Raw genomic sequence first — 14,262 nt, 5'->3', positions numbered from 1 at the left:
AACCATTTTTGGATAGAAGTGTCACCGGTGATGAAAAATGGATTCTATATGTGAATATTAAACACCAAAAACAATGACTCAGCCCTAGACAAAAACCACTCCCGACCCCAAAACCTGGACTCCATCCGCAGAAAGTGATGCTTTGCATTTGGTAGGACATCAAAGGAGTAATTCATTTCGAACTCCTCAATCCACAGCGAACTGGCAATGCAAAGATCTGTATTCAGCAACTGGAACGTTTAAATGAAGCCCTTCATCAGAAACGCCCTTCACTCGTCAATCGGAAAGGTGGTATTCTCCATGACAATGCACGCCCACTTGTGGCACATTTGACGCAAGTTCTCCCCCACCCAGCATATTCTACAGATATGGCACCATCAGATCACCATTCGCTGCAACACCATCTTAATAGGAAAAAATGGAAGGTGTTAAAGAGGACATCGACATGTTTTTGCTTCAAAACCTCTTCTGTTGAAGTGATATCTGATATCACTTGGGTGTGAAAAACCTCTACTGTTGAAGTTCGTTTAGCTCGCTCTATTTCAATACATATGATAGAACCTGTGTCAATGTTTCTGTGGAAAGGCATCTGAAAAACACACACACACTGTTTTTATCATATTATTATTCTTATCGAGCTTGTTAAAAAATTGTTGAGATTCAGAACGCCTAAAACGTTCTTGGAATACTTTGGAACAACGCAAGACTACTGTTTATATAGCTTTCGGCACCATATTCAAAATATAGAAAAAATTACCACCATTCCAAGGCTTGAGGTACCCACCTTGATATTATTACTAATCTATTACTATTACATTCATATTATTACTACTCTTGAGATTAGAAGTAACTACATTCATATATTACTACTCCTGAGATTAGAAGTAACTACATTCATATTATTACTAATCTATTACTATTACATTCATATTATTATTACTCCTAAGATTTGAGGTAACTACACTCATATTTATACTACTCCTGAGATTAGAAGTAACTACATTCATATATCACTACTCTTGAGATTAGAAGTAACTACATTCATATATTACTACTCTTGAGATTAGAAGTAACTACATTCATATTATTACTACTCCTGAGATTAGAAGTAACTACATTCATATATTACTACTCTTGAGATTAGATGTAACTACATTCATATTATTACTACTCCTGAGATTAGAAGTAACTACATTCATATATTACTACTCCAGAGATTTGAAGTAACTACATTCATATATTACTACTCCTGAGATTAGAAGTAACTACATTCATATTATTACTACTCCTGAGATTAGATGTAACTACATTCATATTATTACTACTCCTGAGATTAGAAGTAACTACATTCATATCATTACTGCTCCAGACGATTGAGGTAACTACATTCATATTATTACTACTCCTGAGATTAGAAGTAACTACATTCATATTATTACTACTCCTGAGATTAGAAGTAACTACATTCATATATTACTACTCCAGAGATTTGAATTACTTTCATTCATATCATTACTGCTCCAGACGATTGAGATAACTACACTCATATTGTTACTTGAGATGTGAGAGACCTACGTTTATAGGTTTCTGATATCGTTTCTAACGAAGAAGTGTATCGATATTTATTTATCACTATACATGAGATTTTTGTATGAAATGATGAAATGAAACTTTACTATTAAAAACATAAATCATAAAAACATTTTTTGAAACATAAAAAAGTGACATAAAATGCGGCAAATCTGTAAGTTTTGTATTGATTATTTTGAATCGAGAAACAGAGAAACATAATTACCGTAACAAGCTGTAAATGAAAATTCATTGCTTGTTTGAAGAAAGTGATACTTTATTAGTGTATATATATATATATACATAGCTTGTTGAGAGAATAATTTACTATCTCGTTAAAGTTGAATGCATTCGTTCACGCAGTAGAACGAAAGAATAGAAAATTACGGCTGCGATTAAGGCAGGCCGTCTATTTGAAGAGCCTTTCAGGAGAATATTTCTGAAAAGAAAGCGCTAAAGCAATCCATGGATAACCTGATAAACATTTCACACATTCACCACATATGGCTTTAAAAAACGTAGGCAATAGATAGGATTATCAGAGCATATATCTAGTACATTACAGAGTTTGATTGTCGAGATTATTCTAGTGGTAGACTCTGCAAAGAACGTCGGCTAAAGTAGACAGCCAGAGAAATGATATGAAATCAATTCACATAATGGTGTATTTTATTTTCCTTTATGTTTAGAAACCTACGTAGCCGACCAATCTACCTTACTCTCTTTTACATTTTAACTGTTCTAACATATCAAAATAACTGCACGATTTTATTAAAGTGCTTTCGTAAAGTCAGCCGAAGTGATAATAGTAATGGTTTAAAGTTTCCTCATCCACAAATGCATAAATCCTCCACATCCCAACATTAGAACATTTAGCTTTCACTACTTAGTTTTTAAGGTTTTATATCTCGGACCAAGGTTCTGGTGCTGAATACTATATGGACTTGTGTGAATGAGCAGAACGCGAAAACAACAAACTTTAAACTCATTCAAGTACATTTTTGGCTAAGATACGCGGGTTAAATCACGTCAAATAAGTTATTTTGGCACAGGCTTCTAATTTAAAAAGAAAACAAAATGGTCGATATAATTCCATATACTACTAGATATACAAAAGAAGTTAAAACAATGAACATACTTGAATATAAAGTTTTATTCTTTCGTATCGACGAAATGTTATTGTGATATTGTCTTCTGGTAATTTTCTCTTGATTATATAAAATCTCTCTTGGTCTGACAGTTATCAGATCAATCAAGTGCTTATAAGTGTTCTTCTATTTCTCATAAAGAACCTAGTAATCTAATCTATTGAATTGTATTAATGCTACCAGCATCAGTGTTTCTCATAACGAGCCTGGTAATTTAATCTGTTGAATTGTATTAATGCTACCAGCATCAGTGTTTCTCATAACGAGCCTGGTAATTTAATCTGTTGAATTGTATTAATGCTGCCAGCATCAACGTTTCTCATAAACAACCAAGTAATCTAATGTGTTGAATTGTATTAATGCTGTCGGCATCAACGTTTCGCACAAACAACCAAGTAATCTAGTGTGTTGAATTGTATTAATGCTGCCACCATTAATGTTTCTCATAAACAACCAAGTAATCTAATGTGTTGAATTGTATTAATGCTGCCACCATTAATGTTTCTCATATAGAACTAAGTAATCTAACCTGTTGAATTGTGTTCATGCTGCCAGAAACAATGTTTCTCATAACGATCCTGGTATTTTAATCTGATAAATTGTATTAATGTAGCAAGCATCAATATTTCTCATAACGATCCTGGTATTTTAATCTGATAAATTGTATTAATGTAGCAAGCATCAATATTTCTCATAACGATCCTGGTGATATAATCTGTTGAATTGTATTGATGCTGCCAGCAACAACGGATTAGAACGTCGTTACCGAAAATAAATAAAATAATATGTATTACATTCTCAAAAACTTACACGAAAACATTTTACTATTGCATTTTCTTAAATATTATAAATTTAAACTAAAATGGCTGAAGAATAAATATAAATCCCAAAACGTATACACAATTAAAATAAAACTTAAGAGGAATATACAATGAAATGTGTGGAGCTCACGAGCTTAAATGTAATATTTCTATTGATTCTGGAAAGAAAAATCATCACAGAATTTTATAATATGTTACTAGTATCTGCAAAAGAATAACAAAGTAATTAATTGATTTATTCAAAGTGAGTTGATATATGAGGCAAAGTGTGTATTAATACAATTCACTAGAGTCTTTCTAGGGATAAATTTGTAAACAGAACTTACTGTAGGTTCTCCAGGCGAGAGTCCAAATCATGGATCATGTTTTTCATGTACGATAGACCTTTTCTCTGAGCAAGGATGTCTTTCAGGCTTCTATCATATAAAAAATTCTTAATGTAATATGAATTGCAGTAAGTTTTGTTTGATAGACGAAACACTGTTTTATATTTGCGTTTCTTTCTTTAAATAATAAGATTGCTAAAACAAGTATCAGGCTGGAAGACAGCTAAAACTGATGCCAAGAATATCTGTTCTAAGTAAGGCATTCATTTGATAATTGTTGGATTTTCATCATTTAAGCAAGAAGCGTGTATTTCTATTTCCAGCTTCTCAAGGTATAAGCTATTAAGACAATATATAACGTTTAAAAGATCTCCATCAATGAAACTGTTTGAGTTTCCGTAACATCCACATTATTTTAAGATTAATGCGCGCTCATCAATTCTTACTGTATATTACTGTCTAATAATAAAATATCATAATTTGGCATTCGTATGTACTTCCAGCTTTGAACTGATATGGTTTTTGTTAAAGCCATTGTTACTGGAACATCTATTTCAATAATCTTGAGACATTTCTTTATTGTTGCCACGTGCTGTTGAAATTCTTTATTATTCATGTTTGATTTTGTTATCATATTAATATTTTATATTAATAGTTTTGAAACTTCAAAATATTCAAATAGCTCAAAAAGAATTTCAATATACGAAATTGCAGGTTATAAAGAAAAGTAGTTTTTCAAAGAAACAAAATATTTCACAAAAATATAATCGGTTGCGTCTGATTTTTGTTAACTGTTTGTCAAACTGTGTCTTAGATGATAGGTACACGTGCGTTAATTGAGAGAACTGTACATTAACTGATTTAGAAATTTCGATTTTAGTTGATAGATTTATGTGAGTTTATGAGAGCTGTACATTAACTGTTTTAGAAAATTTGGTTTAGTTTACAGGTTCGTGGGTGTTAGTTGTGAAGACTAAAACTAGTTGCAAGACATATGTGATTTACTTACTAATTAATTTGAAGGGCATCATTTTTAGTTAAGTAAACTTGCTCTACAAAAGCCCCCCCCCCCCCCAGTGGCACAGCGGTATGTCTGCGGACTTACAATGTTAGAAATCGGGTTTCGATACTCGTGGTGGGTAGAGCACAGATAGCCCATTGTGTAGCTTTGTGCTTAACTACAAACAAACAAGCTCTACAAAACTGATAAACAAAGTAATTATATTTAAAAAGAAACAACTCACTTTTCAAATTCATAATCAACTGTAGCAAATGCAACTGTTGCTACGACCAGTCCGCCCAAGAATAGCATCTTCATGTTTACTGCCATGTTGTCCTCTGAGAAGAAAAAAAATCGAATAATACAGTCTCAAAATAGACTACATAGTAAAATATAGCTTTTAGCATCCTTCGAGATGTGTTTTTTAAATGAAGGTATTGTAAACGGAGTGTTTATCACCATTAACTTTAGCAGATCATACTCCTAGTCCGAGATTACAATAACCGGCTAACTAGGCCACCCAGCTGATTTCTGTGCCAATAAATTTGGTTCTGTGTTACTTTAAATAAAATTATGGTTCAATATGAAATTGAAAACAAACCCAGAGAAAGGTGACTTTTATAATGTCATTTTAGGCCGTTATATTCCCTAGAATTTTATATACACTTAACATATAAGTATATATGTATGTATATCTTTTGAAAAACAATAAGAGAAAAATACGAAACAACGTGTAATTACCGAACAAAGATTGAAATATAATGCATAAAAATGTTTTAATGTAAACAGTTAGCTCTTTCATAGAAGTCTCAAAATATTATTTGTAGAGTTTAAACAAGACTTGCAACGGATTCATGATGGGGAAACCGAAGTCTAAAACTGAAAATGAAGACGGTTGATAAAACACAAAACATTTTATTTAAAAGGTTCGAATATTTCGAAATACATTCATTCCACCTTCAGCGAAATCTGAAAATTGTGATAACAAGATGATTATTAATTATAATATAATATCATAATTACTAGTTACTTAGTTATTAAAAGAAGTCATAAATGAACATATAGAACAATGATTATATATATATATATATTACACAACAGTTGAGTTTAAATGTGAAAATTTAGAACAATTTTTATATCCAAAGAGCTTTATGAGTCGGACGTTTTTTTAGGTATGAATAAACTTTCTATAAAGTAGAGTTCAAGATCTGAAGATCCTGTGATAATGAAACCACAGGTCACAATATTTAATTTAACGATTTCTCTATCATTACCACAGGATCTTCAGACCTTGAACTCTACATTAAAGAAAGTTAATTCATAGATAAAGACCGCCTGACTCACAAAGCTTTTTGGATATAAAATTGTTCTAAATTTTCGTACTTAAACTCAACTTCTGTGTAATATCTATATAACCGTTGACTTATCCGTTTACGAATTCTCTTAATAACTAAATAAACTAGTGATTATGATATTACATTATAATTTTAGTTAATAATAATGTTGTTATTACGATTTTCAGATTTCGCTGAAGATGGAATGAGTTATTCCGAAACGTTCGAACCTTGTAAATATAATGTTTTGTGTTTTATCAACCGTCTTCTTCTTCATTATTAGATAAAACTCTATAAGAAATCTGTACTTGTAGAATGCAGAGTTTAGATGAGAGTTTAAGAAAGCCTGTGTTTATAAAATGGAAAGCTCAGATGAGACTATGAGAAACCTGTATGGGTAGAATGGAGAGTTTAGATGAGACTTTAAGAAAGCCTGTGTTTATAAAATGGAAAGCTCAGATGAGAGTATGAGAAACCTGTATGGGTAGAATGGAGAGTTTAGATGAGACTTTAAGAAAACCTGTGTTTATAAAATGGAAAGCTCAGATGAGACTATGAGAAACCTGTATGGGTAGAATGGAGAGTTTAGATGAGACTTTAAGGAAACCTCTATTTGTAGAATGGAAAGCTCAGATGAGACTCTTTAAAAATACCTGTATTTGTAGAATAGAGTTCAGATGAAACTTTAAGAAACTTATATTTGTAGAATGGAAAACCCAGATGAGACTTTAAGAAAAACCTGTATTTGTAGAATGGGGAGTTCAGACGAGACTTTAAGAAAACCTCTATTTATAGAATAGAAATCTCAGATAAGACTATGAGAAACCAGTTTTTAAAGGATAGAAGAAAAAAAAGCTCAGATGAGATTGTAAGAAACCTGTATAGGTACTGATACTCTACGCTTGAAAATTTTGCTTTTTACAACAAAAATTAAAACTCACTACAAGAAGTTTCAAGAAACTTCAGAACTTTCGTTTTCTTTATTCAACTAAAAATATCTTGAATACATTTTTTATTAGAACAAATTTCCAAAATAAATATCACTGCGTTAAATACCATAGCACACTGAGACTACTGGTTGAAACATTTAGAGATGTACTCATGTATAAAGTACAATATATTTTTTTAAGAGATCGTTAGTCCATCAATGATAATGGAACAGTGCATGTAATTTCGTGAGTAATGGACAATACTGTTAAAATTATACGATTTATCTTCTGGTAATGAGTATTTTACAACGAGTTATAACGATTTTTCGCTGCATTTAAACTTGATTTTATAATTTGAATTTTGGCTATTATTTCTAATATATTTTGATTATATTTTCGAAACTAGATATATAAATTAATGAAAAATATAGCTGAAAGAATCCACTCTAGAACTTGATCTAGTACTTTCATGTTGTACTTGTGAGGTCTACTCTATTCTTCCTTTAATGTTGCATTCTTTAACAGTACATTTAGAATACCTAGTTTTACTATTATTATAGCGATTATTTGTATTGTTAGTTTATTATATTCAGTACTAACCTAAATCTCCAAATCTGGTAGAACCTCGTAAGATATTATTGGGTTTACAGCTCAAAATTTCGCTAACAAAGAGGGTACCTAACTGATGAAGGAATACATTATAACTTTAATAAGTAAGAGCGTACAAAATATACATAAATAATTAGCTATATTTGTTACCGGGTTGATCTTTACTATTTATCTAAGTAGGCAGCTTGCTTTGACCGTAAGATAATGTTAATTTATATGGTGATAATTTCTATGGTGAATTTATTCAGATTTCAGTAACTGTTTCATAATGAACTATGACTTAGACTTAATTAGGGCTAAAACAACTATTTTATCCAATGCAATAGGTCGCTTAAGGTGGTACTGATATACATGATATAATAGCTTCCAAATGTTATATTGTTATCATATTTAATCAGAACCTTTTTAAAACCAGTATTCCTCTGACGAAGAAAACATTAGAGTATTATTAAAAAAAACTTCCCTGATACACATGACAAGAGAATTCTAATACAAATATGTTTTTGATATGTACTTCATTAAAATATTACTACACTATATGCTATCTAACACATACATACACCCATAAAAATCTTAGTACAGTATATGTTATCTAATACACACCTCATTAGAATCTTAATACAGTAAATGTTCCCTGATTCACATCTCATCAGCATCTTACTACAGTAAATCTTCCCTGATACACACCTTTTCAGATGCTTACTACATTAAATGTTCCCTGATACATATCTCTTCAGAATCTTACTACAATAAATCTTCCTTGATACACACCTTTTCAGAAGCTTAATACAGTAAATCTTCCCTGATACACACCTTTTCAAAATCTTACTACAGTAAATCTTCCCTGATACACATCTCATCAAAATCTTACTACAGTAAATCCTCCCTGATACACACATTTTCAGAATCTTACTACAGTAAATCTTTCCTGATATACACCTCTTCAGAATCTTACTACAGTAAATCTTCCCTGATACACACCTTTTCAGATGCTTACTACATTAAATGTTCCCTGATACATATCTCTTCAGAATCTTACTACAATAAATCTTCCTTGATACACACCTTTTCAGAAGCTTAATACAGTAAATCTTCCCTGATACACATCTCATCAAAATCTTACTACAGTAAATCCTCCCTGATACACACATTTTCAGAATCTTACTACAGTAAATCTTTCCTGATACACACCTTTTCAGAATCTTACTACAGCAAATCTTCCCTGATATACATCTCGTCAAAATCTTTCTACGGTAAATGCCTCCTGATATACACCTCATCAGACTCTTAATACAGTAAATATTCTCTGATGTATACTTCTTTAAAATATTAGTATAGAAAATGTTCCCTGATGCACGTTTCATCAGAATCTCACTACAGCAAATGTTCTCTGATGGACATCTATTCCTAACCTTACTACAATATTTTTTCTTGAAATGATCAGAATTCCGGTTCTTTAAATGTTAGTTCAACGTGAATCCATCAGGAAAGGTTCATTTTGTTTGTGTAACCTACATTCATATACCACGTTTAATTATATGTGCATGGATTGCAATATTGATAAGAGTAAGATAAACACAAGTTAATACACCGAATAATTAGATCACAAATTCTTCCATATGCCGCATGTACGACAGTGAAACCCTTGTGTCCTGTTCGTATCAACTACATAACCAATTAATCAATATTCAGCTCCAGGCTGCTAAAACTTCAACGCTAATATATGAGGGAGATTAATAAACCATTTTTAAGTGTAATGATAGCAATATTCTAGAAAAAATGAATTGCACATAAGTTATTATATTAAATGTTCACTCATTTGTGTTCCCCTCACATTATAGAGAATTAACTGGGGTGTTACATGGAGTGTTATTTCTTACAGTCTTTGATTTCTGTATTACTAATTTATTTCAAATAATGGTTCGTCGTTAAAGCCCAACCCTTAGTATCAAGACTTTCTTTCTACGCATTCACAAAAACCAATAAAATCTTGCAAAATTTATCAATTCAATAATACGATAAATAAATTATATAATAAAGTAAATATGATTTAATTTTTTCCTATATAGTTCCTTTATTTGATGCTTCACCAATTTCATAATTCTGGCATGTTGAATGTCATTTAAAACATTTCACCTATGTTATTGAAATTTAATATTTTGTGTCATTAATCCCCCGACAAAGTCGAAGTTAAATGTATTATTTCATTTCAATCGTTTATGGTTAGCGTGTCCTGATAATCCTAAAATCTAAAACTTTACTTTAAAGCATCCTTTCTCTCGGGCTAGGCTAAAATTGAAGCTTGGATTACATGGTGATATATTAGTGCAACCGTTCTTAGTTATTGTCTGTCTTTATGGGTTTAAAAATGAGACTGCACAGCTATGAAAGAAAATCCACAGTAATAATTCTAATTGCTTTTCATAAGCAGATTGAAATAAATCTTAAGAGTGTGCCTTTCTGACTGATTAAACCCCCTTAGTGCGCTATAGCTGACTAAATTGCCACTTGTTAAATGGTCACTGCAAAAGTTTCCGCACACTAAAGTCTTAAAATAGAAGTTTTATTTTACAGAATCGTACAGTTTTTCTTCTCAAATTAGAGTAGTTATTCATTATAAAAGAAGGCAAACGACTATTAAACTGCTAATTCAGTATTATATGTTTACTAAAAAATAGCACTTCGTTTTAGTATTGAGTATTAAAGGATTTTTCTAACTGCTTCTTTTGTTAGAGTTTATTATTTAAAAAGCGTATCATTATTTTTTATTTTCATTTGATTGTCAAACGAAACTTCATAATGATCTAATAAGAGGACAGGGCCCCTCAATATCGTATCGTGTGAGATGAATAATTAACTACCTAAACAATATTATTACGTAGTTTATTAGGCAGATCAATAATAGTCAATAACGCAGATATATGTCCATTATCTGTGCTGGAAAACACGTTTATTTTTAATCGTTTCCATAATTTTTTGTTTTTATTATTCTATGAAAAACTTTCTGTATAATTCTAAGTAAAAGCACCTAATATAAAACACTGATGAAAATTATTAACTTTCTTCCTTTACTGATTTTTTCAGGTACTTCCATCGTCAGTGTTATTCTCGTAAAAGCAAAATCTAAACAATAAATGGCGCTGCTACGATGTTGTTGTTTTTTAATAAAAGTGAAAATCGTTTACAGAATCTCACCATGTTTTGGAACAAAAAATTCTAAGCCTATTTTTCACAAGATGTATGTATGTTAATTAAACAAAAAATTATAATTCACGAAGCTTAAAGTACAATTTAAATCTAAATATGCATGTATATTTTAATTAGCCCTGACTCTCATAGAACTAATCCTTACTGGGAAAAGTTTGTTCTTTCATTTAGAGAAAGCACCGATTTTTTTATACACACAGCTGATATTTTTAAAGTATATGTCATTCCATAAGTTCTTTGAAGGTAATTATTATAAGTATTTAAACCTTTTTTTTAATTTGAAAGTAACGACATTTCTGATCAATTACATTGTATGTAAACATGGGTGAACTGACCTGGAACAAATCAAAACAACAAAACCGTACCCTAAGAGACGACTGTTTCCCTTTCTATGTAGATACAAATCTTAGAAAAATTAACATAGGAGTCTGCAGCATCTTGGTGTTCTTGTATCAGCAGTGGTGTAGGAAGAAGCTGCAAAGTAGGGGTGCTTGGCTAGACATGCAGATTTTACAATAAGAGATTGAAATTATGAGGAGCCACTAAAAGCAGCTCCCGTGCTGCCAAAGGCAGTTCAATCTAGGGGGTTCTGGGGACATGCCCCCTAGAAAATTAATATAATAATATAATTTACAGTTGCTATATATGTCAAATATGTAAAAGTGGAGGTGATACAGCAGGACTCTAACCAGCATATATAACTAAATCTGCTTAAGAAATTGTTAGCGACATTTAGACATAGTTCTTGCTGCCAACCACTCCTACATAGTTCAATAATAAGTTTCCATTTCATTTTCCGAATAATCACGGGCAGGTTACAATATATCAATTCTTACTTGAGTTTACGAGTAAACTGTCCCTAGAATGATACATTCGCTTCTAACGTATTCATATTCGTTAAAACTCAAATGGTAACAGGAAATGTACTCAAATTTTTTTTGTCAATCACAGTAAGATTGATCTAAAGCGTTGGAAAAATTTCTTATAAACTCTTTTTTTGTCTGTTGATTTGAAGAAATCCATAACAAACTCTTTAAACAAGCTAAATACACTGTTCAATTCCGTGTAAAAACATGAACCTAGTAAAAAGCAGCCCAACCGATACAAATAATTCAGATAAAAACCTAATAACATTATGATTCAGAGAAAATGTTTTTTTTTTTTAAGTGATGATTTCAAAAACATGAACAATTTTGAAGCATGAATTCTTAGCTGGTGAACCTCGTGCATTATGTCAACAAAGTGTTAGCAAATGGTTGACGTGCGGAAAATCAGTATAGAAATATGCATAGAATATTGAACTGCCTTCAATGTTTGTTACCGCAGCACAAAGGTTGACGTGGTATGCACATACCTGCACACATTTTTCATATTATAATGCATATAAAAACGTGTCAAGTAAATTTCTTTGCTTACTAGCACAGAGATTCCATCTTTGTTACTTTTCCAGTTAGGAATAAGACCCCTTTTCTAACCAAATCAAAACGCATGAATTGTTTCAACAGGGAATTTTCATCTTATATATGAGAGCATCGCTCTCATTAGAATGTTATGTAGATAGAATCTTGTCAAAAACTATATTACAAACCAGCTTTAATCAATTTTTGTTTGTTTGTTTTGTAATTTAAACAAATTCTTTCATTAGTCACATGTATTAAAATGAAATGTTCATCTTCTGTTTGATCTCAAAAAAGAACTATGTATAGGAAAATAAAACAGAAAGAAAGCTACCAGAGAAGTAGCGTAGAGATTAGCTTGCCGGACAGTAACTTTGATGATTCATATGTCGCATCCCGTTGCTGCCAACACTCACTCACGCTTTGGGGTTGTGGGCGCGTTTTAAGAGTGAGGATCAAATCGTTGAGAGTAAATCAAGAGCTGACGGGGGATGGGGGATGTTGCCGTTTACTAATTGCCCTCCCTTTAATCTATTAGTTCGAAAGTTTGACGGCTCTGCGCAGATAGTCCTTGTGTAACTTTGCGCGAAAATTCTAAACCAAGTCCACGTAAGTTTCATAGTGAAAGTTTAAAGCTTGAACAGATATCATAAAGTATTTTTCTTAAAACTATTTTCTGCGTTAAATTAATTAGAAGTTACTATAGAAAGACCTCTTCATTCATCTGATATTCTCTAATATATAAACTACGATGAGGGGAGGATTGACTACGTGATCTGTTCATGACCAAAACGTTCATGACAGCGAGAACTTCACAGTAGATTTTGGATTATTCTATAGTGTTTAATGTTTACCTAATCTCATCCATCACAATCTGCTCGAACGATAAAAAAAAAATAATTATGGTCTCTTTCCAAAGATCACCAAAAGAGAAACTAGAGCCGTTACTTACAAATCATGTTTATTACAAATTATAACGTTGACATTTCACTGGACTGAATGGACCTTGTGAAAATATTGCTGAAAAACACGCGATTCCAAATATTAAGGTTCATGATAACGTTTTCTCCTATGTTCTTACTAATGCATTTCAGTAGCCTGGTCTTTAACTGTACTTCTAAAACAGAAGTACATTTCTTTAGGTTTATATAAGGAATCAAAACTCTTTCTCACACACTTGTATAGAAGAAACAAAGAAAACTTTTATTTCGTCTATACAAGATTGTAAGAATTAAAAGAAAAATTTATTTATGGATAGATGAAATACACGTTTTAACCATATTGCCTGAAAGTAAGCAAAGCCTTGCTCTATAAAAAACACTACATGTTACACTGAAGTGGAAAACTTTATAAATGGACAGAAATGTTTTACTCATGGATGTTTTTCTAAGTACAGTAGATGATTTGAACTTAGTCCAACAACGCGTTGCTGGAATGTTCATCTAAAATATATAAAGTTAGACTTACAATGAACAACGATAAGTCGTAATCAATAAAACTCCGAAATTAAGATTTCAAAAGTTAGGGCACTTTTTAAATCCAAATAAACAATATATATAATGTCACATCTTCGCTACTTAATACTAACTTTTATAGTTTCTAAAACCACCTTATAGTGTTTTTTAATTGATCCTCGTGATGATTTAAAGTATTTTTCTAAAGGACTTGAGAGCTGGAGCTAAGTTGTATGCCTAGATTAAATACAAACTGTGAAGTCTGTCATTATTTTTTTTTAATTTCGCGCAAGGCTACACGAGGGCTATCTGTGCTAGCCGTCCCTAATTTAGTAGTGTAAGACTAGAGGGAAGGTAGCTAGTCATCACCACCCACCGCCAACTCTTGGACTACTCTTTTATCAATGAATAGGGGGATTGATCGTCACATTATAACGCCCCCACAGCTGAAAGGGTGAGCATGTTTAG

General features: G+C 31.6%; 1 protein-coding gene across 2 annotated transcripts in view; it reads right to left on the bottom strand.

The window, feature by feature from the left end:
* LOC111085612 overlaps positions 1–14,262 on the bottom strand; it is a 24,863-nt gene that overhangs the window by 6,918 nt on the left and 3,683 nt on the right. For both annotated transcript variants that reach the window (XR_002610416.1, XM_022385042.1), the window contains exons 2-3: positions 5,109–5,202; positions 3,865–3,954 (exon numbers count right to left, since the gene is read on the bottom strand). Coding sequence is in view for 1 of the 2 variants with exons in the window: in XM_022385042.1 (XP_022240750.1) it covers positions 3,865–3,954; positions 5,109–5,194 (176 nt within the window). In the remaining variant the exon portion in view is untranslated. The remainder of the gene's footprint in view (positions 1–3,864; positions 3,955–5,108; positions 5,203–14,262) is intronic.

This window comes from Limulus polyphemus, unplaced genomic scaffold (assembly GCF_000517525.1).
Source record: "Limulus polyphemus unplaced genomic scaffold, Limulus_polyphemus-2.1.2 Scaffold507, whole genome shotgun sequence".
NCBI classification, from domain to species: domain Eukaryota; kingdom Metazoa; phylum Arthropoda; class Merostomata; order Xiphosura; family Limulidae; genus Limulus; species Limulus polyphemus.
The sequence above is the reverse complement of the archived record's forward strand: the minus strand, read 5'-3'. Positions and strand labels throughout refer to the sequence as shown.